The 25,590-nt window shown below is 51.4% G+C and overlaps 1 protein-coding gene across 12 annotated transcripts in view; it reads left to right on the top strand.

Annotated features, from left to right (window-relative positions):
* Window positions 1-1,795: 1,795 nt before the first annotated feature.
* Window positions 1,796-25,590, top strand: part of KIF1B (kinesin family member 1B) — a 144,337-nt gene continuing 120,542 nt past the window's right edge. For 11 of the 12 annotated variants that reach the window (XM_083163481.1, XM_083163479.1, XM_083163480.1 and 8 more), the window contains exons 1-3: window positions 1,797-1,952; window positions 13,779-14,079; window positions 20,744-20,931. In XM_083163481.1, the coding sequence (XP_083019607.1) occupies window positions 20,826-20,931 (106 nt within the window). In that variant the 5' untranslated portion in view covers window positions 1,797-1,952; window positions 13,779-14,079; window positions 20,744-20,825. Of the gene's footprint in view, window positions 1,953-13,778; window positions 14,080-20,743; window positions 20,932-25,590 lie in introns of all 12 variants that reach the window. The other variant, XM_083163482.1, reaches the window with a different exon arrangement.

The following is a 25,590-nucleotide window of genomic DNA, read 5'->3' as shown; positions in this document are numbered from 1 at the left end:
CCATCCCCTGTATCAGGGCCTGCACTGCTCTCCCATTCCCTGTATCAGGGCCAGCACTGCTCTCCCCACCCCCTGTATCAAGGCCTGCACTGCTCTCCCACCCCCTGTATCAGGGCCTGCACTGCTCTCCCACCCCCTGTATCAGGGCCTGCACTGCTCATCCCACTCCCTGTATCAGGGCCTGCACTGCTCTCCCATCCCCTGTATCAGGGCCTGCACTGCTCTCCCATCCCCTGTATCAGGGCCTGCACTGCTCTCCCATTCCCTGTATCAGGCCCGCACTGCTCTCCCCACCCCCTGTATCAGGGCCCGCACTGCTCTCCCATCCCCTGTATCAGGGCCCGCACTGCTCTCCCCACCCCCTGTATCAGGGCCTGCACTGCTCTTCCCACCCCCTGTATCAGGGCCCGCCCTGCTCTCCCATCCCCTGTATCAGGGCCCGCCCTGCTCTCCCATCCCCTGTATCAGGGCCCGCACTGCTCTCCCCATTCCCTGTATCAGGACCTGCCCTGCTCTCTCACCGGGATGCAGTTACAATCCCGGCGGTCGGGATCCCGGCGTTCAGAATCCCGACGCCGGAATCCCGACCGCCGAAATGACGACACTTTCTTCCTCCTGGGGTGTCCACGACACCCCTGGAGGGAGAATAAATTAGTGTGCCGAGCCCGCTGCGTGGCGAGCGCAGCGAGCCCGCAAGGGGGGGCGATCCACGTCCCCCCCTTGTCGGCATTTCGGCTGTCGGGATTCCGGCGTCGGGATTCTGAACGCCGGGATCCCGACCGCCGGGATTCAATACTGAATCCCTCCCACCCCCTGTATCAGGGCCTGCACTGCTCTCCCCATCCCCTGTATCAGAACCTGCCCTGCTCTCCCATCCCCTGTATCAGGGCCTGCACTGCTCTCCCATCCCCTGTATCAGGGCCTGCCCTGCTCTCCCCATCCCCCGTATCAGGGCCTGCCCTGCTCTCCCCATCCCCTGTATCAGAACCTGCCCTGCTCTCCCATCCCCTGTATCAGGGCCTGCCCTGCTCTTCCCACCCCCTGTATCAGGGCCTGCCCTGCTCTCCCACCCCCTGTATCAGGGCCTGCCCTGCTCTCCCACCCCCTGTATCAGGTCCTGCACTGCTCTCCCATCCCCTGTATCAGGGCCTGCCCTGCTCTTCCATCCCCTGTATCAGGGCCTGCACTGCTCTCCCATTCCCTGTATCAGGGCCTGCCCTGCTCTCCCACCCCCTGTATTAGGGCCTGCACTGCTCTCCACCCCCCCTGTATCAGGGCCTGCACTGCTCTCCCATCCCCTGTATCAGGTCCTGCACTGCTCTCCCATCCCCTGTATCAGGTCCTGCACTGCTCTCCCCACCCCCCGTATCAGGGCCTGCACTGCTCTCCCATCCCCTGTATCAGGGCCTGCACTGCTCTCCCCACCCCCTGTATCAGGGCCTGCCCTGCTCTCCCACCCCCTGTATCAGGGCCTGCCCTGCTCTCCCACCCCCTGTATCAGGTCATGCACTGCTCTCCCATCCCCTGTATCAGGGCCTGCACTGCTCTCCCATCCGCTGTATCAGGGCCTGCACTGCTCATCCACAGGCTGGTGCTGATGCTGCAGCAGCTCCCGGTTATTCAGCTGCACTTCTCAGGCTGAAAACTAGAGGGCGGCCATCTCCGCTCAGAGGGCTCATCCCCAATCTCTGCAGCCAGCGACATCACCACAGACCCCACCTCCACCCTCTGCCTATGTGTGACTGGCTGTACGGGTGCCCAGGGACCTCGTCTATTGGCTGCTTGAGACGTCTGTCACCTGACGCGCTGTGAGTGTCCCGGCGCCGGCCTCAGTCACAGACAGGCAGCGGAGGAGGCAGCATCGACCTCCCGGACCCCGCACCGCTCCCCCGGCACCCCCATGGCCGGGCTCCCCTCCGCCGGATGACCATCCCAGCCGCCCACAGCCTATGGTGAGTCGCGACATGTCGCCGGCAATGGGGATAGCGGGTGGGGTGTGGCGGTGTGACCAGAGCCCAGGAGGGTGACATCGAGTGACGTCATTGCGGCCATCAGAGGAGTAGGGAGCAGCCCGGGGGCCCTGACACTGTCATATTATATGTGTATAGTATAGTAATAGTATGTGTATCAGAGGATAATTTTGTGTTGTGTGTGTGTATATATATAATCTCTGTGTGTGGTGTTTATACATCTATATATAGCTGTGTGTGTGTGTGTGTGTGTGTGTGTGTGTGTGTATCACACACTGCTGCAGTAGGGAGCAGCCCAGGGGCCCTGACACTGTCATATGTATGTGTATAGTATAGTAATAGTATGTGTATCAGAGGATAATATTGTGTTGTGTGTGTGTGTGTATATATAATCTCTGTGTGTGGTGTTTATACATCTATATATAGCTGTGTGTGTATGTATGTATGTATGTATGTATGTATGTATGTATGTATGTGTGTGTATATCTATCTATCTATCTATCTATCTATCTATCTATCTATCTATCTATCTATCACACACTGCTGCAGTAGGGAGCACAGGGGCCCTGACACTGTCATATGTATATCTATAGTGTGTTATATAATCACACAGGAAGACAGTGGCAGGGCCCCTCTTCTCCCTACTGCTGCAGTGTGTGATAAAACACACACACACACACACACACACACACACACACACACACACACACACACACACACACACACACACACACACACACACACACACAGTGAGGTTCTCCCCAGCTGCTGGCTGTGTCTGGGAAGCTGCATATGTGTCCCCTGTACTCTGTATGTCATCACCAGAGATGTATTAGGTTTGTATACTCTGTGTATAGCTGCTGTGCCTGGTACAGATCTGTATGCGTGTGCAGAGATGCATGTATGTGCATAGTATGTACCGCCCCTGGTGCAAAGCTGCATGTATGTGCATAGTATGTACCGCTCCTGGTGCATAGCGTGTGACATATGTGCATAGCGTGTGACGTGTGCGCAGAGCTGCATGTATGTGCATAGTATGTACCGCTCCTGGTGCATAGCGTGTGATAATATAGAACATACAGTAATCTGTGAGGTAACTGGGATGGCCATGGCTGTGATATGTCTGTTGTACTCCAGTCTGGTCTCTCCCATTTAACCGCTTCCAGCCCGCCCTCACTGCTAGCCCTGGGGAAGCTGCTCATCCTCTCCGTGCAGTGTGCCTATGGTGCTAGGAGGGTCTCTCTGTGCATGTGATGGCAGGCCAGGTTTTCCTCCCTCAGTGCGCTGTGGTCTCTGACAGGGCGTCAGCTGCTGCTGCTGCACACAGCACGGCCACATCCTATAGATACTGTGATATACTGCATTTTCCTCTACCCCAGGGGGATTCTCCGGAGCCCTCTCCACCCGTCAGTATGGATATCGCTCCTGTATACATGCCTCGTTCCCCCAATCTGTACATTATTTCCCCTCAGCCGACATCTGAGCCCTTCTCTGTCCATGTGTTCCAGGTCCTCCAGGCTGCAGCAGCCATATTAAGTCAGAGCCCAAGATGGCAGTGCTTTGCATTTTGTTGGCCCTGCTGCCTCCCAGCCATTGCTATTAGTAACATCAGTCCCCAGTACTAGTCCCACTGGCTGTCGTATAGCTAATTTGGGCTTCGCTTGCAGGTGCTTCGGGAATAAAGGCCGCATCTCTCTGATGTCATAGATAAATGCAATTAACCCTTACGTAGCCTTGCAGGTATTGCAGGACAGACCTGTGTGACGTAGCTCTGTCTCTGCAGCTGTGAGACCATGTTCTGGGTATATGTGATGGATACATGCACCTGTGATGTATGTATACGTTTGCAGCAGTGATCGCTGCAGCTGCTGTGAGACCATGTTCTGGATATATGTGATGGATACATGCACCTGTGTGGCGTAGCTCTGTCTCTACAGCCGTGATCGCTGCTGTGGGACCATGTTCTGGGTATATGTGATGGATCCATCACCTGTGTGGTGTAGCTCTGTCTCTGCAGCCTTGAGACCATGTTCTGGGTATATGTGATGGATACATGCACCTGTGTGGCGTAGCTCTGTCTCTGCAGCCGTGATCACTGCTGTGGGACCATGTTCTGGGTATATGTGATGGATACATGCACCTGTGTGGCGTAGCTTTGTCTCTGCAGCCTTGAGACCATGTTCTGGGTATATGTGATGGATACATGCACCTGTGTGGGTGTGTGCTCTGTCTCTGCAGCCGTGATCGCTGCTGTGGGACCATGTTCTGGGTATATGTGATGGATCCATCACCTGTGTGGTGTAGCTCTGTCTCTGCAGCCTTGAGACCATGTTCTGGGTATATGTGATGGATACATGCACCTGTGTGGCGTAGCTCTGTCTCTGCAGCCGTGATCACTGCTGTGGGACCATGTTCTGGGTATATGTGATGGATACATGCACCTGTGTGGTGTAGCTCTGTCTCTGCAGCCTTGAGACCATGTTCTGGGTATATGTGATGGATACATGCACCTGTGTGGCGTAGCTCTGTCTCTGCAGCCGTGATCACTGCTGTGGGACCATGTTCTGGGTATATGTGATGGATACATGCACCTGTGTGGTGTAGCTCTGTCTCTGCAGCCTTGAGACCATGTTCTGGGTATATGTGATGGATACATGCACCTGTGTGGCGTAGCTCTGTCTCTGCAGCCGTGATCACTGCTGTGGGACCATGTTCTGGGTATATGTGATGGATACATGCACCTGTGTGGCGTAGCTTTGTCTCTGCAGCCTTGAGACCAAGTTCTGGGTATATGTGATGGATACATGCACCTGTGATGTGTGTATCCTTATCTGCTACATTTTGCTTATCAGCTTTTATACAGTCAGTGTGCCAGTGGTGGGCTACTAACGTTGGCTTTGGGCAAGTCCTCACTAATCTCTATAATGGGGGTTGTGGGTCTTGTATCTGTATTGGTTTTACAAGGATGGATAAAATATTTTGCCTGTGATCTGCTCCTGACTCTATGCAGAAGACTTGGTGCACCACAAGGCCCTTCTGCTAGCCACATAAGCCACCGCAGTACCTGACAATGTATGAGAGCCGGCGCTGACCCTGCTGAGGATTTGTCCATGACGCATGTACTCGTTGCGTCTACCATGACATCACAGGCCAGTGCAGCTGGTTACTATGGAGACGGGATGACGGAGAGGAGAACCTGACGAGCTGATAGAGACAGAAGATCCTCGCACAGACTCATAGCACAAAGTGAAACAAGTCGGTGACGTGGTCTGTGGTCCGGAATCCTCTCCCAGCTGGGAAGCGCATGGGATCTGGAAAGGGCCATTTACTGGCGATACGTCACTTAGAAGAGGCTGCGTCCTGTAAGCCGCTTGTCACCTGTATCTATTTGCATTGGTTTATGTACATGCGGCCTTTGTGGGGAAGCTGCTACGGATTCCATCCTCCAATCAGGTCTTATTGGGATAGTCACCAGTTGGGACGGCCGTCTCCATAGTACAGTAGCAGGTGCCTCACTGTGATTGGCTGTTTAAGCTGGATTTCTGCTGGAAAAACAAAACTCCAATACAAGAAGACAGGGGAGGATCTCTGACAACTGCATCCGTGGAAATCTGGGGTAGGACGTATTTTCCTGGTCTGGATTCCTGAGGTGGTAAAATCATCTGCTAAGGTATAGACTTGTTTTGCTAGTACTGTGTAGTCTGCTTGTGCCTCGTGCCTCAGTGAGGCCGCTAGTACTAAGGGAAAGGAGGATGTGGTGCGCTGCTGCCCGCACCACATCTGCCTGCACCAAGCGTGTAGGTGACAGATGCACTGAGGCAATTGGGGAATCAGTGCTCAGATCCTATATCACTCCGCAGTCTGCCCTAATGATGGGAATCCAACCACTGACCATTTTATAATAATCCTCATACACGTGAATCACATGTGTGAGCTTAATACGCTTCCAGTGATACAGACGGCTCAGTCCCTGCAGTAAATGAGGGTGATATTACTGGCACACCTAACGTTACTAATGGCTCCAGCAGCCCCACCCTCCTGGGCTCAGTCCATATAAACTGACGCTGTAGACTCCGTCCGTCCCTCACGTAGGAGCCGCCATTGATTAGATGCTTTTATTAAATACATAAATAAGTCTCCAAATTCAGAAGAATCCGTCCAGTTCGTGTCTCTAATAGAATCCTATACGACAGATGCTCTGTGACTCCTAGGGCAATATTACCCTCCGACACTGGTGGGCGCCATTCTTCTGGTTGAAGGTGTGTTCCGGACACTACAGCGGTGGCAGTGTATGGGCTGTTAATGCTTCTGCAGCCTTCTAGATGGACCTCAGTTACACTGTATGCTGCTGGCGGGTAACCTATAGAATGAGCGTAGGCTGAATGATCTACACCCCATCAGGGTGCGTGCGGCGCTGCCTCCAATGTCAGCTGTGTCCTGTACATTCCATTGCACGGTGCTGTCACACCACATGTATGTTGCGCTATATTAACATTTGCACATGTGAAATTCCCATCATTCATCACCCAGCAGCTTTCCAGGCATCCTCCCAGGGCCGAGCTGCAGCCTGCGTGTATCCTCTGTGTATCACGTGGCTGTACCATGGCTCTGTTACACAGGCTTCGGAACTGTGCAGGGTGCAGAGCGGCCCTAGCACGGAGGATCGCAGCTGGTAACCGGCACTTTTACATCATTTATAAGTGAGGAACTTTAAATCAAGCGAAAAGTGGCGATTTCCTTTGCGAGGGCTGAGCTGATGCCCTCTGTTAAAACGCAGGTCCATGAAAATGAAGGAGCGCTTTTCGGCATAAATCACCCTTGTTTTGTTTCTGTACTCTAATATATGATTACCATGGCAACTACAGTCACGTAAACTTAGACTCTCTGGAATCCTCCTTCACTCCTCTGTGTCACCAGTATATTTGTGGATTACTGTACTGGTTTACCTTCCAGAGACTTTGAGCATGATATAATGGAGGAAAAGGCATAGACCCCCGGCTTCCGGCTCCGGGCATCGCAGGGACGGGCTCTTTTTGGAGCCCTGTCCCAGCCCCCTGGCCGGTAATACATTGGGGTGAAATGATCGCCCTGGGCGGTAATATTCCGCCCAGATCACATTTTAAATACGATCAATGGAAAATGGGGCCCTTGGAGTGCCGGCCGGGATCAGTGACGTGTGCTATGACACAGCATCCAGCCGGATGGGCCCGCACCATTACAGAGCTGCTTGTTTTCAGAGGCCCCGGATGTGGATGAAAGCACATCCTATATTTATAGGCTTTGGTCTCTTCCTTTGTCAGACAGACGCTGCAGACAAGTGCACACAGGCCGGGGCTGCCAGAGACGGGCGCTGTTTTATTTATATGTGTTTATATGATGTCCTCATGCTGCTGACTTACTGTTCATCTCCAAGGTCCTGACAGCAGCAGGTGGAGCTGTACGTTACTGCTTATAGTGATATAGGTGGGCAGCCTACTCCTGCTTATCTACCCTGATCAACGCCACTTCCCAGCTTCCACTGGGTGGTTATTCTGGATCACATGGCACCTTACCCAACAGAGTGTCTAGGGACTCCGATGTGCTGCACAGAGGCTCCTATATCTGTCTCCGTTCATGTGGGTGCAGCACTCCAGAGATCACTATGTGCTGTGTACTCCGAGCAACGTAAGCATATCTAGCAGACAGCTGGTAGTGGGGTACAGGTGTGATGCAGAGATCACTATGTGCTGTGTACTCCGAGCATCGTAAGCATATCTAGCAGACAGCTGGTAGTGGGGTACAGGTGTGATCCAGAGATCACTATGTGCTGTGTACTCCGAGCATCGTAAGCATATCTAGCAGACAGCTGGTAGTGGGGTACAGGTGTGATCCAGAGATCACTATGTGCTGTGTACTCCGAGCATCGTAAGCATATCTAGCAGACAGCTGGTAGTGGGGTACAGGTGTGATCCAGAGATCACTATGTGCTGTGTACTCCGAGCAACGTAATCATATCTAGCAGACAGCTGGTAGTGGGGTACAGGTGTGATCCAGAGATCACTATGTGCTGTGTACTCCGAGCATCGTAAGCATATCTAGCAGACAGCTGGCAGTGGGGTACAGGTGTGATCCAGAGATCACTATGTGCTGTGTACTCCGAGCATCGTAAGCATATCTAGCAGACAGCTGGTAGTGGGGTACAGGTGTGATCCAGAGATCACTATGTGCTGTGTACTCCGAGCAACGTAATCATATCTAGCAGACAGCTGGTAGTGGGGTACAGGTGTGATCCAGAGATCACTATGTGCTGTGTACTCCGAGCATCGTAAGCATATCTAGCAGACAAATGGTAGTGGGGTACAGGTGTGATCCAGAGATCACTATGTGCTGTGTACTCCGAGCATCGTAAGCATATCTAGCAGACAGCTGGTAGTGGGGTACAGGTGTGATCCAGAGATCACTATGTGCTGTGTACTCCGAGCATCGTAAGCATATCTAGCAGACAAATGGTAGTGGGGTACAGGTGTGATCCAGAGATCACTATGTGCTGTGTACTCCGAGCATCGTAAGCATATCTAGCAGACAGCTGGCAGTGGGGTACAGGTGTGATCCAGAGATCACTATGTGCTGTGAACTCCGAGCAACGTAATCATATCTAGCAGACAGCTGGTAGTGGGTACAGGTGTGATCCAGAGATCACTATGTGCTGTGTACTCCGAGCATCGTAAGCATATCTAGCAGACAGCTGGTAGTGGGGTACAGGTGTGATCCAGAGATCACTATGTGCTGTGTACTCCGAGCATCGTAAGCATATCTAGCAGACAGCTGGTAGTGGGGTACAGGTGTGATCCAGAGATCACTATGTGCTGTGTACTCCGAGCAACGTAATCATATCTAGCAGACAGCTGGTAGTGGGGTACAGGTGTGATCCAGAGATCACTATGTGCTGTGTACTCCGAGCATCGTAAGCATATCTAGCAGACAAATGGTAGTGGGGTACAGGTGTGATATCGCACATAACTATGTATAACACAAGCTCCAGACTTGCACTAAGTCCCAGCTGATGATATAATGGCGTGACAGTGCCCTAGGGTGGGCGTTTACCCTGCTCTATGTATTGCCCAGGAAATGTACTGAGGTCGGCAGTCCTGTGACTCGTGGATACAGTATACAGTGGTTTTCTGCTCTGCCAGGCATAGTACAGACTGGGTATATGGAGATTACCATGGCCAAGTATACACCAATGTAAATAAGGGGGATGCACTAATTAGGTCGACACCATTAGGTCGACATGGGAAAAGGTTGACATGGTTCTAGGTAGAAAGGTCATTAGTTCAACAGTGTCTAGGTCGACATGGTTTTTTTTTACCCGACCTGTTGCCGAGGTGGGAGGATAAAATAATGTGCCGGGATGCGGTGCTCTTTAAACTGTGTCCATGTCGACTGTGTTGACATTCGAGTTAAAAAACTGTAAAAAAACCCATGTCATCCTTTTGACTGTCAACCTAGGCATTGTCGAACTAATGACCTGTTAACCTTTTCCCATGTCGACCTAATGGTGTCGACCTAATGACTGTCGACCATCATGCTGTAGACCAAATGATCCCAACCCAAATAAAGTCTGTTTTGCTATGTTAGTGAGTTGCCTACGGAGGCCGTCCCGGTGTGCACAGAAGTAGCTTGCATGGTCTGATGATGAGTTTTCCCATTTCATCCTCCCCCAATTCTGAGCTGGGAGCAAAGCAAAAAACAAGCAGTAACTGTACACCTGGGTAACACCCTGCTGCGCTGCATGGGGCAGATGTAACATGTGCAGAGTTAGGTGACTGCACAGAGCTTTGACCTTGGCCCTATCAAACACTGTAAATCACTGAATGTGAGCCGGACCTTATCCCCAACATCCGTGTCCGATCTCACTAACGCTCTCGTGGATGAATGGAGCAACATTCGTGTCCGATCTCACTAACGCTCTCGTGGCTGAATGGAGCAACATTCGTGTCCGATCTCACTAACGCTCTCGTGGCTGAATGGCGCAACATCCGTGTCCGATCTCACTAACGCTCTCGTGGCTGAATGGAGCAACATTCGTGTCCGATCTCACTAACGCTCTCGTGGCTGAATGGAGCAACATTCGTGTCCGATCTCACTAACGCTCTCGTGGCTGAATGGCGCAACATCCGTGTCCGATCTCACTAACGCTCCCGTGGCTGAATGGAGCAACATTCGTGTCCGATCTCACTAACGCTCTCGTGGCTGAATGGAGCAACATCCGTGTCCGATCTCACTAACGCTCCCGTGGCTGAATGGAGCAACATTCGTGTCCGATCTCACTAACGCTCTCGTGGCTGAATGGAGCAACATCCGTGTCCGATCTCACTAACGCTCTCGTGGCTGAATGGCGCAACATCCGTGTCCGATCTCACTAACGCTCTCGTGGCTGAATGGAGCAACATCCGTGTCCTTTCTCACTAACGCTCTCGTGGCTGAATGCCGCAACATCCGTGTCCGATCTCCCTAACGCTCTCGTGGCTGAATGCCGCAACATCCGTGCCCGATCTCACTAATGCTCTTGTGGCTGAATGCCGCAACATCCGTGCCCGATCTCCCTAACGCTCTCGTGGCTGAATGCCGCAACATCCCTGTCCGATCTCCCTAACGCTCTCGTGGCTGAATGGAGCAACATCCGTGTCGGATATAACAAACGCTCTTGTGGCTGAATGCCGGTCACTCCCCACCGCCATGGTCCACCATCTCACCACCAGCATGTTGCAATAGTGCAGGATAGGAGCAAAGTGTGGGGACCATGAATTTGGAATAAGATGTCCAGCAAGACCACATGGTTGCGAGGTTCCAGTGTCCACACACATCGGCCATGTGGTCCATCCTCTGCAGTCAGAGACCCCATCGAAGCATGAGGCACCTCCCTGGTGTGCAGAAGTATAAGGATGGGGCTGAGAATGTGCTGCTCTTGCCAGACAGGATGACATCACTCTGCTTTCTTCTATCTGGCTGCTGTCCTTGGGGTGGGGGTTTCCTTTGTCTCCCTGCCCCCTGCAGCCCCTCCTCGCCTGGTTCCTTACACTCCCTAATTACAGGTCAAATTCTTCATATTCCGATGTCAGCGTAAAAGGAAAACAAACAGAAGTATAACTGCAGGGATCACGGTAACCGGTGCGGACTCCTGTGCTGTGTTATTGTGGAGGGACGGCACCTATACGCTTGTCTCAGGCTACGCACTTATCTGGGCAATAAGCCTCTCATCCCAGCATGCACTGCTCAAGGTCATCCAGCACTGACCGTGGCCCCAGATCTCAGCTGTGGAAATGTTCTTGTGACGTAGGGCGCGATTCGTGTTTGTACGCTGCGGCCGATGTTCACAGTAGTAAGTGATTATTGGTAGCATGCGCTTGTACTGCGATGGTGCTGCGTATACATCAGGGAACCACTGCAGTGATGATTCTGAGGTTATGTACCTGCTGCGAGTCTGTGTCCACTAGATGCTAATCAGCAGATTCAAGTTTTGTAACTATCTAGTACGGATGACCAGCAGTCAGAATCCCAGTGGATGGATGCTTGATGGGTTTGGGAAGTATACTTGTCTAAACCTATTCCCCAGCCGCACACTAGTGCTGACCATACTTGCTGTTCGGCATTTTGGCACCGGCACCCCAATTGATGTCGTGGTTCTGCCGCTGATCTTCTGAATTACTGAATCCTAAATCCTATCTGGAGCGGAGCGTGAGGACACCTGTCGGGGGCTCCCTGTACGTGGCCTGCGGTGCGGAGCACCTGTCGGGGGCTCCCTGTGCGCGGCCTGTGGTGCGGAGCACCTGTCGGGGGCTCCCTGTGCGCGGCCTGTGGTGCGGAGCACCTGTCGGGGGGCTCCCTGTGCGCGGCCTGTGGTGCGGAGCACCTGTCGGCGCGGCCTGTGGTGCGGAGCACCTGTCGGGGCGGCCTGTGGTGCGGAGCACCTGTCGGGGCGGCCTGTGGGGCGGAGCACCTGTCGGGGCGGCCTGTGGGGCGGAGCACCTGTCGGGGCGGCCTGTGGGGCGGAGCACCTGTCGGGGCGGCCTGTGGGGCGGAGCACCTGTCGGGGCGGCCTGTGGGGCGGAGCACCTGTCGGGGCGGCCTGTGGGGCGGAGCACCTGTCGGGGCGGCCTGTGGGGCGGAGCACCTGTCGGGGCGGCCTGTGGGGCGGAGCACCTGTGGTGCGGAGCACCTGTCGGGGCGGCCTGTGGTGCGGAGCACCTGTCGGGGCTCCCTGTGCGCGGCCTGTGGTGCGGTGCACCTGTCGGGGCTCCAGGAGTTACCGTCCATCAGTATAAGCTGCTGCTAGGAGTTGGCAGATGTCTTCCTTGCACTGTAGCTATTTATATACTTATAATTCCGAGTGATATTAAGTGGTCAGACTGGGTTTCCGCAGTGTTGGACCATTGCGGCATGAAGTTACCGTGCAGCTGTCCTTGTAACACGCACACAGCGCCAGCGCTATGGGAAATACTGTCTCTGACCGCAGCATAATCACTACATACATCCGTCCTCTGTCCTGAGCCTTCTGTGTGTGTATTGCATGTTCTAGACCTGTGGATCCCAAACTCGCTCCTCAGGGCACCCTAACATCCCAGGCTATAAGGATATCCTTGGCTGAGGACAGTTGGTCCCATTTTAAGTCACCTGTGTTTAAGCATTGTCATCCTGTCAAAACCCTGCACCTTTGCGGTACCATGAGGACAGAGTTTGTGTGGTAGGGAGATCACGGATTTGTCGGTTAGTAATACACATCATCGGCAATAGGCAGCCATGTTCTAGGTAGTTATCGCTATTACCCTCTGTTCAGCAGGACATAAATTAACCCTTCCATACATGCGCAGCGGCCATTTTGTGCGCTGTACCCCTAAACACCCTGTGAAAGGTGATAGGTCCATTGTAAAGCCATACTTTTGTGCAATCTGCCAGCACCAGCTTGGTCAGGTTTCCTATCTTTCTTTCTTCTGACTGCTATTAATGTTTGTATTATGTAACTACCGTGGTAACCACAGTCGCATGATGTGGCGAAGTGAGCAGAGGTTTGCAGTTTCTGTTTGAGCACTGGTTTCACTGTCTCATACTTCACCACCCCCCCTCACCCCTTGACCATCACATAATATGCTTAGAGCTATGAACCTACGTGGAAATACAGGGCTCTCCTGCGGAGAGATTTTGAAAAGGAGATAATGGGTTAGATGATAGTTACGCTGCAATGCAGGTTTATAATCTTCTTTACAATACCAATGGAAGAAAGGCAGCATCTGCGCAGCCCCTGATATATGACTGTACACATGGTGCGACTTGTTGCAGTGTGTACTTGGTTGTGGTGACTTGTTCTCTTTATGTGAATGCAGAGATGTCTGGCTCTGTATATGACGCAGATGCTATGTATAGGGATCCGTGCACTGAGCTACAGACAGAAGATAACTCCTGCTGTGACGTATGAGGATAGCTGGGACAGTGTGCAATGGAAGTGCCCCGCTGTCACTGTTTGCATGAGACAATACAGAGATAAAGGCCTCTGACATGTGCTGTGCGATGTATTGTCCTCTGTGAGGAAGGGAGGGGTCAGACCCTCCATAGATGCTGATTCCCTGGAGAGCGAAGAATGCTATTCCCAGTTATATATGGATTCCTCCCTCGCTGTGCTGGCATCCAGAGCATGCGGACTGGCAATGGTTTCCTCTGTGGCTCCATGTTGTGTGTGTGTGTGTGTGTGTGTGTGCATTCGTAAGCATGACAACAGAAGCATGAGTTTGACTGGAGAGAAGTTCTGAAACCATCTCATCTCCTATTTTACAGGTACATGAATCCCATTTGAACATCTGATGCTTTCATTTAAAGAACAGTCTGCATTGTGAATTGTTTTGTTACTTGGAGCCTGCAACTTCCCCCTTCCACTAATTAGCCTGTTGAGGAATTTGTGCAAACACCAGCCCCTCCCCCTGTACCAGCTGACCCAAACTTTCCTTTAATATTGGAAATGTTTGCAAGCCTGCTTTAAAGGCTTTGCCTGCTCTTAGCCTGCATCGTAAGCATGACAACAGAAGCATGAGTTTGACTGGAGAGAAGTTCTGAAACCATCTCATCTCCTATTTTACAGGTACGTGAATCCCATTTGAACATCTGATGCTTTCATTTAAAGAACAGTCTGCATTGTGAATTGTTTTGTTACTTGGAGCCTGCAACTTCCCCCTTCCACTAATTAGCCTGTTGAGGAATTTGTGCAAACACCAGCCCCTCCCCCTGTACCAGCTGACCCAAACTTTCCTTTAATATTGGAAATGTTTGCAAGCCTGCTTTAAAGGCTTTGCCTGCTCTTAGCCTGCATCGTAAGCATGACAACAGAAGCATGAGTTTGACTGGAGTTTGGACTGGATTTGGACTTACACCCGCACATGGCATAATTTTATTTTTCACCAATTACCATCTCTCTCAGCCTCTAAGCCGATGAAAGCTATGTATTTTCTTTGTTTACTGTCTCTTTACAATGATTTGTACCATGTACCTCCGTAACCACTGTTTGCAAAGCCTGTATGCTGTACCATCACTAGTTGCACACCCGTTGAACAACAAGCTGGCAGGGTGTGCCAGCTTTGGAAGAAAAGTGCTGCATCCGGTTGAACTCATGCTTCCGTTGCCATGAAAATAATATTATTACTGCTGCCTTTGAGCAGCATGATCAAGATGGCGCCGCTGATGGCTGCCTAGGAGCTGTGCAGCTCAGCCAAATATGTTCCATGTGTGATAACTGTACTGTCTCTCTGCTTGTATTGTTACCTACCTGGCTGTTTCTGTGACCAGTGGCGCCGCTGATGGCTGCCTAGGCGCTGTTCAGCTTGGTGGGTATGTGCTCCCTATGTGATAACTGTACTTAATGTTACCTTCCTGGCTGTTGCAGCGACCAGTGGCGCCGCTGATGGCTGCCTAGGCGCTGTGCAGCTCGGTGGGTATGTGCTCCCTATGTGATAACTGTACTTAATGTTACCTTCCTGGCTGTTGGCAGCGACCAGTGGCGCCGCTGATGGCTGCCTAGGCGCTGTGCAGCTCGGAGGGTATGTGCTCCCTATGTGATAACTGTACTTAATGTTACCTTCCTGGCTGTTGCAGCGACCAGTGGCGCCGCTGATGGCTGCCTAGGCGCTGTGCAGCTCGGCGGGTATGTGTTCCCCACATGTAATGTCTTAATGTAATGTATGTAATGCCTTCACCCCCCCACCTTCATCCCTGCTTGATGCTGCACTGTAAATCCACAAAAAATTCCTAGTGTGCGCAAGCATACATGGCCAATAAAGTTGATTCTGATTCTGATTCTGATTCTGGCAAACGTCATGGCACGTATTGCCATATAAACCAAACTGCGGCTGTGGCAGGCCACCGGTAATCTGTACAAAAGAGGCAGCCATTTTATCAGCTGTACCAACGTTAATGAGAACGCAGTCTGTCCATTCACGCAGAGTTCTCTTGCTGGAGACTGTCCTGATTGGCTGTCTTCTCAAGATTGCTTCAGCCATATTGTGCCGTGATGACATCACAGGATCCTGGGGAATGGATTGGCTGCATTGTCATGACTGCTGAGCAAGCTTACATAATGGCTGCCCCTGATGTGTGCCCACAATAGAGGAGTGCCAGTAATGCATACACTTACCTCAGGAAAATGAGCGGCATCAAAATGTAATCATAATCATTTCTTGGGCTGATGGATAAACCATGTAGGCAGGAAATGTGAATGTACCCTGACAGCTTCGGTCTCCTGAGCCTGAGTGATGTGTGTAAAAGTACATCAACGTTTCAACAAAAATGTGTTGTCCTCAGGCCCACCTGGACACGCATGGCGCATGGGAGTGAATGGGTTATTTAAAACCAAAACTCAATTGTCATTTGCTCCCAGTAATTACCATATCTTCATTCCAAGCAGTCTGATTGGCCAGATAAGATAATCTTATAGCGTGCATCCAGCGGGCTCTGGCAGGTGGCGCATAGCAGAGATGCGGCATTTATCTGGCACATGACAAACATGGGGTTTTCTATAGATTCCATTGTGGAATAATGGTATAACTAGGTTCCTTTTACGGCCTGGAGATGTCATTGACCCACTTACTGTAATCTGGTTATTTCCAGCGCGCTAATTGTTATACCGAGGTTTCCGGAACATCTGACTTTAACCCATTATGTTCCATAAGAGGTGACCCCAGTGCATTGTGGGCTGAGCAATAACCAAGCGTTGCCCACCTATCTGTGACCATAAGGCCGGCATTGGACTATATTAGCCCCGTATTTGTATACACACATTGGTTTGTGTAAAACCAGGTTATCAAAAGAAACCCGATTATTGGCTGCAGTCCTGATGATGGTGACTGTAAAACATTTCCGCTGTCTGGCGCTGAGCGCGAGCTGCTATTGTGTTGCTGTTCTATATGCCCGGGACAGCAGTGTCCCAGTTACTGTGGGGGTTATTCTAATTCAATTGGTTCCCCGCGCATTCGCACGAAGGACTGAATTTTAGCGTCTGCACAGATGTCAGCTGCCCGCTTCCCGCACAGGGCGCAATAGAAGCGTCTCAGGTCTGCGAGCGATGGAGAAATCATTAGATGTTGCCAACCATCAAATGGTTCGTCCACCGCACCCAAGGCTGAGAATGGATTATTGTACAAATCATCCACTCGCATCCCTGCGGGGGATCGCGGCGTGCGAGGAGGGGGTGCGGGTGGCCGCGTGAGCGGCGCACAGTGTCTGGAAGCCTTGCAAGTCCGTCAGAATAAGGTCGTGTGTGTAGCAGCCCAGTCCTCACATCTGCCAGTCTGGATGCAGTCACCTGGGTATCGCAGCCCAGTCCTCACATCTGCCAGTCTGGATGCAGTCACCTGGGTATCGCAGCCCAGTCCTCACATCTGCCAGTCTGGATGCAGTCACCTGGGTATCGCAGCCCAGTCCTCACATCTGCCAGTCTGGATGCAGTCACCTGGGTATCGCAGCCCAGTCCTCACATCTGCCAGTCTGGATGCAGTCACCTGGGTATCGCAGCCCAGTCCTCACATCTGCCAGTCTGGATGCAGTCACCTGGGTATCGCAGCCCAGTCCTCACATCTGCCAGTCTGGATGCAGTCACCTGGGTAGGAGGCTGGTAAATATTGCACATATGTGTCTGGACTTTGTGCCTTTATCTCACACGGCTGTATATCTGTGATAAGGAAATGTGTACTATCGAGGCCATTTTCACTATATGATCGTAAGGAAAGGAAACCAAATTCACACCGTGGTAATGGGGTCTGCGATACCAATATGAGGCCTTGTGGGGTCGGGATCATAAGTAACAATACTACGTAGTGGATCGTATAGGGCCAGGCCGCATAATGTATTATTATTACTTACAGGTTCTTATATAGTGCAGCAGATTCCTAGTAACTTAGCCCCTACACACCCGCAGTCCTCTGTCGCCTGCCAGCATCGGCAAGTGTCACTTACCTATGCCGGGGCCTTGCAGCTGAGGGGGTCGCACCGTGTGTATGTCACTTACCGATGCCGTGTCCTCGCAGCTGCGGGGGTCGCACCATGGGGGTTATTCAGGTTGATTCGCAAGGCTGTGAATTCGCAGCCTTGCGAGTCCACCAAACCCCGCCCGGCGAACGCACGTCCCCCCCCCCCCGCCACCCCCAGCAAAGTGCGGCTTCGCCCGCACAGCAGCGAATGGATGTTTTGCATAAACATCCATTCGCTTTGCTGGGGTGTCCGCCCACATCATTCGATGGTCGCTAAGTGCACGCTTATATAAGTGACTTTTGAGTTACTTAGTTTAGCGTGCACGCTGGCGTGATATGGGCGGGCAGCTGACATTCGGTGATGTCAGCTACCCGGCCCACACACCTGCGTCACTACCTCATTACCATGAGAACGCCCAGCGTTCTCATGGAAACGCCCGTGGAACGCTGGGCGTTCCCATATGGTAATGGGGCAGCCCGGCGCTCCCCGCCCATCTCCCCCCCCCCCCCCCCCCGCACTGCCATGGGTGCGTGCACCCGGCGACCCGAAAGGTCGCCATGGGTGCACGCATCATGCGCCTGCGCATGTGCAGAAACACGCCTGCGCAGACGCACAACATCGGTACTGCGTGCGAATGCGCGCAGTACCGATGAAATCTGAATAAGGCCCCATGTGTATGTCACTTACCGATGCCGTGTCCTCGCAGCTGCAGGGGTCGCACCGTGTGTATGCCACATACCTATGCCGTGTCCTCGCAGCTGCGGGGGTCGCACCGTGTGTATGTCACTTACCTAATCCATGTCCTCGCAGCTGCGGGGGTTGCCCCTTGTGTATGTCACTTACCGATGCCGGGTCCTCGCAGCTGTGGGGGTTGCCCCTTGTGTATGTCACTTACCTATGCCGTGTCCTTGCAGCTGCGGGGGTTGCCCCGTGTGTATGTCACTTACCTATGCCGTGTCCTCGCAGCTGCGGGGGTTGCCCCGTGTGTATGTCACTTACCTATGCCGTGTCCTCGCAGCTGCGGGGGTTGCCCCGTGTGTATGTCACTTACCTATGCCGTGTCCTCGCAGCTGCGGGGGTTGCCCCGTGTGTATGTCACTTACCGATGCCGTGTCCTCGCAGCTGCGGGGGTTGCCCCGTGTGTATGTCACTTACTGATGCCGTGTCCTCGCAGCTGTGGGGGTTGCACCGTGTGTATGTCACTTAAGCCTTGGATAAAGTGGACAGAGAAAAGTACCAGCCAATGAGCTCCAAACTGTCATCTTTCAAACACAGCCTGTAACATGGCAGTTGGGGGCTGAGTGGCTGCTACTGTATCTCTCTCCAAGGCTAAGTACGCAGGTCCTTAGTCATGTTTGTAAGTAACTTTGTATCTGAGAGAAACTGCTTCAATGCAAGGGATCATATGCATTTATATTGTTTCTGTGCATTGCAAATACTGTCTGCTTTTGCATGTAGCCCACAAATGCTATACATCTTTATTTTTACACTGCAATATAGAACTTCGTTTGAACCCTCCCAAAAGCCATCTGATCTCTGCATGTTACATCTACCACCCTGCAGCGCAGCATAACTTTGACCCATTTGCTTTCTTTTTTGCTTTACTTGCAAACAAGAATAGGGCACCATTTTTCATGCTGTTTATATGGAACTGTCCCTCGCCCTGTTACACAAGTAACATTTAATGGTCGGCCTATTCTATTGCTCCACAATCTGGTGAAATAAAACCTCTGAGGTCACTTCCGTTCTCATCGCTGCGTCTGGCGCCAGGGGGAGCAGTGGGAGCTTTTCTCATCAGCATGGAGAATGCCGGGACTCGCGGGCAGATTGTAGCAAATACCTGCATTACCTAGCGCGCCTCCTGCGATGCTGCATTACCTAGCGCGCCTCCTGCGATGCTGCATTACCTAGCGTGCCTCCTGCGATGCTGCATTACCTAGCGTGCCTCCTGCGATGCTGCATTACCTAGCGTGCCTCCTGCGATGCTGCATTACCTAGCGTGCCTCCTGCGATGCTGCATTACCTAGCGTGCCTCCTGCGATGCTGCATTACCTAGCGTGCCTCCTGCGATGCTGCATTACCTAGCGTGCCTCCTGCGATGCTGCATTACCTAGCGTGCCTCCTGCGATGCTGCATTACCTAGCGTGCCTCCTGCGATGCTGCATTACCTAGCGTGCCTCCTGCGATGCTGCATTACCTAGCGTGCCTCCTGCGATGCTGCATTACCTAGCGTGCCTCCTGCGATGCTGCATTACCTAGCGTGCCTCCTGCGATGCTGCATTACCTAGCGTGCCTCCTGCGATGCTGCATTACCTAGCGTGCCCCCTGCGATGCTGCATTACCTAGCGTGCCTCCTGCGATGCTGCATTACCTAGCGTGCCCCCTGCGATGCTGCATTACCTAGCGTGCCCCCTGCGATGCTGCATTACCTAGCGTGCCCCCTGCGATGCTGCATTACCTAGCCTGCCCCCTGCGATGCTGCATTACCTAGCGTGCCCCCTGCGATGCTGCATTACCTAGCGTGCCCCCTGCGATGCTGCATTACCTAGCGTGCCCCCTGCGATGCTGCATTACCTAGCGTGCCCCCTGCGATGCTGCATTACCTAGCGTGCCCCCTGCGATGCTGCATTACCTAGCGTGCCCCCTGCGATGCTGCATTACCTAGCGTGCCTCCTGCGATGCTGCATTACCTAGCGTGCCTCCTGCGATGCTGCATTACCTAGCGTGCCTCCTGCGATGCTGCATTACCTAGCGTGCCTCCTGCGATGCTGTTTGCGCTGCGCCGTCCTGATTCCCACTAGGCGGAGTTGGCTAATTAGACGATTCATCAGTAGGATAAGTCCCAGTGAGGACAGGTCGCGCTTCTATGACTTCAGGCCCAGTGCGGTCCGTTTAGTTGGGACGGCTAGCACTTGGGAACAGAAGCTAAGTGTCCATATATCGCCATTCTCTCATTATCCAGCAGCTGAGTGTAATCAGGAGACCGGGCACCTTACTCAGGGGCAGATTTATTAAGCTCAGTGAAGTGATAAAGTGTCTGGTTTTTATCACCGGCCAATCAGCTCCTACCTGTGAAGTTACAGGCTTGGTTTGAAAAATGACAGGTAGGAGCTGATTGGCCGGTGCACTTCACCGAGCTTAATAAATCTGCCCCTCAGTGTTTGAGGTAACGTTCCAGTACATCTTTCTGTGTTACCTGCACAGGTAATCCCCATGTCTCACCTTGGAAGTGGGACGGTAGTTGTGTCCTCCTATCTACTTACCTTGTGCTGTCTTTGTGTTTCCAGAATGCGGAGCTGAGCGGCATCACCCCTCCTAGAATTCAGTTCATTCATCTGTATAATTGGATTACTCCTCCCGCTGACCACCATGTCGGGCGCCTCTGTGAAAGTGGCTGTACGGGTCCGACCCTTTAATTCAAGGGAGCTGGGCAAGGACTCAAAATGCATCATCCAGATGCAAGGCAACTCAACCAGTAAGTGCACCCCCCCCCCTGTATCTCAGTGACTTCATCTAGAGATCGGCCTCCATCTATTGTTCAGCTGCGGGAGCAGAGACCCCTCCTGTGCCAGGGAGTCCTAGCATCAAGTGTCTGTCCCTGCATTGTATATCACTCTGTAGAGCCTCAGTGCTCAGCATGCGGCGCACATACACCGCGCGGTTCTCATGCCCCCTGTGAGTGCCGGCAGACGGGTCACACAGAAGCAGCATAGGGTTACTGAGCACATTCGGGAACGGGCGCCATTATTTATTTAACTCTGTCAATCCTGTCCACCCCCATTGCTAAAGAAATGTATTTCCGCTTTAGAAGTATTTACTATTACTTGGGGTACTATTGCATTCCTCCCTAAAAACAGGGTTAATTCTTCTCATGCTTGCGATCAGGTAGAAGTAGAAAGAGCTGTAGATAATCAGGGCATTATAATGTGTTCAGCAGCACAGAGTATTTGAGCCCGACCCTCTCGTGTGTAATAAGCTTGACTTAGGAGGGGCTAGGCTAATGTCTAACAGGGATGGGGAACCTTCGGCCCTTCAGCTGTTGTTGAACTACACATCCCAAACTGCTTTGCTACAGTTTTAGCATGGCCAAATAGCAAAGCTGTACCACTGCATGCTGGGATGTGTAGTTCAGCAACAGCTGGCGGGCCAAAGGTTTCCCATCCCTGGTCTACACCAATGAGAGCACATATATGTTATATGGGTATGGATCATTAGGTAACCAGCAAGTAGGTGGACACCGCTAGTTCTACTTGCAGAAAGGTCGACAGGGTCATTAGGTCGACATGGGTAAGGTTGACAGTGAAAAAATCGACATGTCTTTTTTTTTTTTTTAGTCAACATAAACACTAAAAGTGGCACTGCGTCCCATCACATGGCTCACTACTCTCGCCATGCGTCGGGCACGGTGTTTCCCTTCTTTGTTTCTTCATAATTTATAATAGCACCATAGCAACCACAGTCACATGACACACAATAAGGCTGAGATATCTTGGAATACTACTTGGTTCTCTCTCTCTCTCTCTCTCTCTCTCTCTCTCTCTCTCTCTCTCTCTCTCTCTCTCTCTCTCTCTCTCTCTCTCTCTCTCTCTCTCTCTCTCTCTCTCTCACACAAAGGAGTTAATTTACTGAAGTGCAAAAAAGAAAAACACTGGTAAAAACATCTACTTGCTAAATAAAACCTTTCATGTGGGATTGTAACATACTAACATACTCTTGAAGGAGGAGCCATGTTGTGAGAGCGTAGTGACATCAGTATGTTCCTCTTTGGTGTCACTGCATTCTCATGAATATTCAGCCCACAGGATGGCCGTGGATTGTGGGATCTAGTGGTCATTCTAGCACCCTGCACCTAACAAAACCTGTGCAATCTGGCCTATCTGACTATATCACTAAGGATTGTGTGTAGGTGCCACGTGCCACATCAGCTGTGTGTTAGTGTCCTGCCTGATATCACTAAGGATTGTGTGTAGGTGCCATGTGCCACATCAGCTGTGTGTTAGGTGGCTGGTGTCCTGCCTGATATCACTAAGGATTGTGTGTAGGTGCCACGTGCCACATCAGCTGTGTGTTAGTGTCCTGCCTGATATCACTAAGGATTGTGTGTAGGTGCCACGTGCCACATCAGCTTTGTGTTAGGTGGCTGGTGTCCTGCCTGATATCACCTAAGGATTGTGTGTAGATGCCACGTGCCACATCAGCTGTGTGTTAGTGTCCTGCCTGATACCACTAAGGATTGTGTGTAGGTGCCACATCAGCTGTGTGTTAGGTGGCTGGTGTCCTGCCTGATATCACTAAGGATTGTGTGTAGGTGCCACGTGCCACGTCAGCTGTGTTAGGTGGCTGGTGTCCTGCCTGATGAGGTCACTAATAAGTGTGTGTAGGTGACACATGCCGCGTCACCCGTGTATTAGGTGACTGATGACATTGCTCACCAATGACATCACTAAATAAGTTTTGTTATTGTTGTAATAAAAAAATTAAAATAATTCTCGTGACTAAAAGTCCATTTGCAGCGTGTCATGCATCCAGTGTACGTGGCATGACCTGTGGCTGGTAATATTCTTTTATATGTGTTTATAGAGGGGCAGAGATGGAGGGGTTCTCTCGCCCCAAGGAACGTGTAATAATTTATTAGTGCCGCCATATGGGGCCAGGTCTGGCATGTGACCTGGGCGCCCAGCAAGCTTTCTAGGTAACCAATGAGCCACTACATGCGCACAGTGAAACGTGTTCTGCAACCTGCGTCTGACATCTCTCTGCTGCAGCTGACGCTTGTTGTCGCCAGCCTCCATTGCTGGTCACAGTGTCCCCAGCACAGCCATTGCCGCGCATGCGTCTGCTATCTCGCCATGTAATGTAATGGACTGAACCAGGGAGCGGCCTCGTGTGGCTGACATGAAATATTGACACAATGGTGTATCACTCCGCACGTGACTCCTATGGTCTCTGGGGCTATTTACAGCTCATAACACAGCCAGGAAGGAATGCCGGAGCTGGCACAGCTATGAGGGGGGTATAAGTCTGCTCTCTGTGTATCACCGGATTAGACCTTTATTACCTCGAAAGTAACATTATGCTAAAATATTAACGGCTGCCACGTTCCCCATATGTATGAAAAGAAGTCCTTTTGTGAGGTGAACGATGGCTGTGTGGATTCGGCCTATCCATTCACTGGGAGTCCGTCACATGACTGAACAGAAATACGTTCCCATTCCTGATTGGCTAGGCTAGAATTACATTGTAATGTAACGTCAGCAATGGTAATAGGCTGTCCGACTGTACTCTCCACACAAGCAAAAAGTCAATTTGAGGTTTTCATGTTTTTTGGGAGGGAGTCGGTGACAGCACCTGACATGAAACCCCAATTAGTGTAGCGCTGACCCTCACGTGGCACTCTCCGCTTGCCACGCTTGCACAATTTACCATTCACGTGTCGCCTGGGACCATCGATACTTCCTCAGGCCCAAACGCTGGCACCTGAGTACTACCTGCTGGAGTACTACACGCTGCTGAAACCCCCCCCGACTGGCGTCCGTTGGTTCCCCACTGGCCACAGACCAGACCTCTGCTTCGGTAGCTGGCAGAGAGGAACTGGGAGGACGCTGGACCCTTGTACCCAGAACAGCCGGAGAACGGAATTATTGCAGTAATTCTGTTGGTCACAAGATGAGAACGGTCGCCTTGAGGCAGAAATATCTCTTCTTCTATCATAGGAGGTACAGCATACAGTGATGTTACAGCATTCACGTCAGGTAGAAGTACAAATACCAGGGCTCACATGCCTTCTTTATATAGACAGAAAACACACTGGCATGGTCAGATCCTCCCCTATACCTTTAGGATTTGCATATCAATCAGACCTCTTACTTCCAGTGCATAATGAATTAAGATTACATACTTAAAAGGATGAGTCCAGTCTCCTTAGAATATATAACTTCCAGGAATGGTGGAGATCATTTGATTTTCTCCTGGACATGTTTGCATAAAGAAACACAAATGTCTGTGCATTACCAACACCTTGCACACAGAATGGCCTGTATTCAGTGACACATCACATACACAAGTGATGTACTACTAACACCTTTACACAGGAACTACAGACACAACGCCTGCTACATGCTGTGCAGTGCCACTCACAGACATTCAGGAGGAAACCAAAATTACCATCTAATTCCCTTATCACAGGGATTCCTTCCTTAAGTAAATTTTCAAAGTGCATTTTCACATTTAAATTACACTTTATACATCGTACGGAGCCTGTGCTCAGTACAGGCTTCCGACACCACATAACACTGCAGCTGCATAACCGTATGCATTTAATCTGCACTGTATAGTCATTGCTGCATTGTAAAGTACAGATCTACGCTGTACATTCATTGCGGCACTGTGTAGTCATTGCGGTACTGTATAGTCATTACTGCGCTGTATTGTCACTGCTGCGCTGTATAGTCATTACTGCGCTGTATAATACAGATCTGCGCTGTATTGTCACTGCTGCACTGTATAGTCATTGCGGCACTGTGTAGTCATTGCTGCACTGACTATTTGGCTATTCGATTTTAGCTGAACGGGAGCGCACGTCAGGATCGAATCGGAATAGATAGCATAAAAACATGTTTGATCTCCATTCGATGTCTATATAGTCAAAATCGAATGGCAAATTGTACGATGTGTACACAGCATTAGAGTAAAGTAACAGGAATGGTATATTTATGTAATGTGAAGTTAAACATCTGCTTTGTGTTCCACGCTGCGCAGTATGTCAGCACCTAACTGCTGATAATCATATCCTGTGCACACAGGAAGCCCCCAGTGTCTCCTCTCTCTGCAGTGTGACCCTCGCCTCCGTCCTGCTGACCCTGTATGTTTCACGTGTGCTGCGAGAACGCCCCGCTGCCGTCGTAGAACTAAAATTCTTATCAGTCCTTTTATCTGTTATGGCGTATCCTCCAAAAGTCACAGATCTATCTATCGTCAACAGTCTGTGACCTTTAAAGTGGATCCCTACACCAGGAATCTCTGATATTACTGAGGTATAAAGTGCCTTATGTATGTGACTAGCTAAAAAATGTTGTTCTCGGCTTTGGCTGGGATGGGTGGTTTTGGGCCCTCCCGGCTGGAGTGTTTGGTTTTG

The sequence above is a fragment of the Crinia signifera genome, chromosome 19, assembly GCF_055691185.1.
Source record: "Crinia signifera chromosome 19, ASM5569118v1, whole genome shotgun sequence".
In the NCBI taxonomy this organism is placed as follows: domain Eukaryota; kingdom Metazoa; phylum Chordata; class Amphibia; order Anura; family Myobatrachidae; genus Crinia; species Crinia signifera.
The sequence above is the reverse complement of the archived record's forward strand: the minus strand, read 5'-3'. Positions and strand labels throughout refer to the sequence as shown.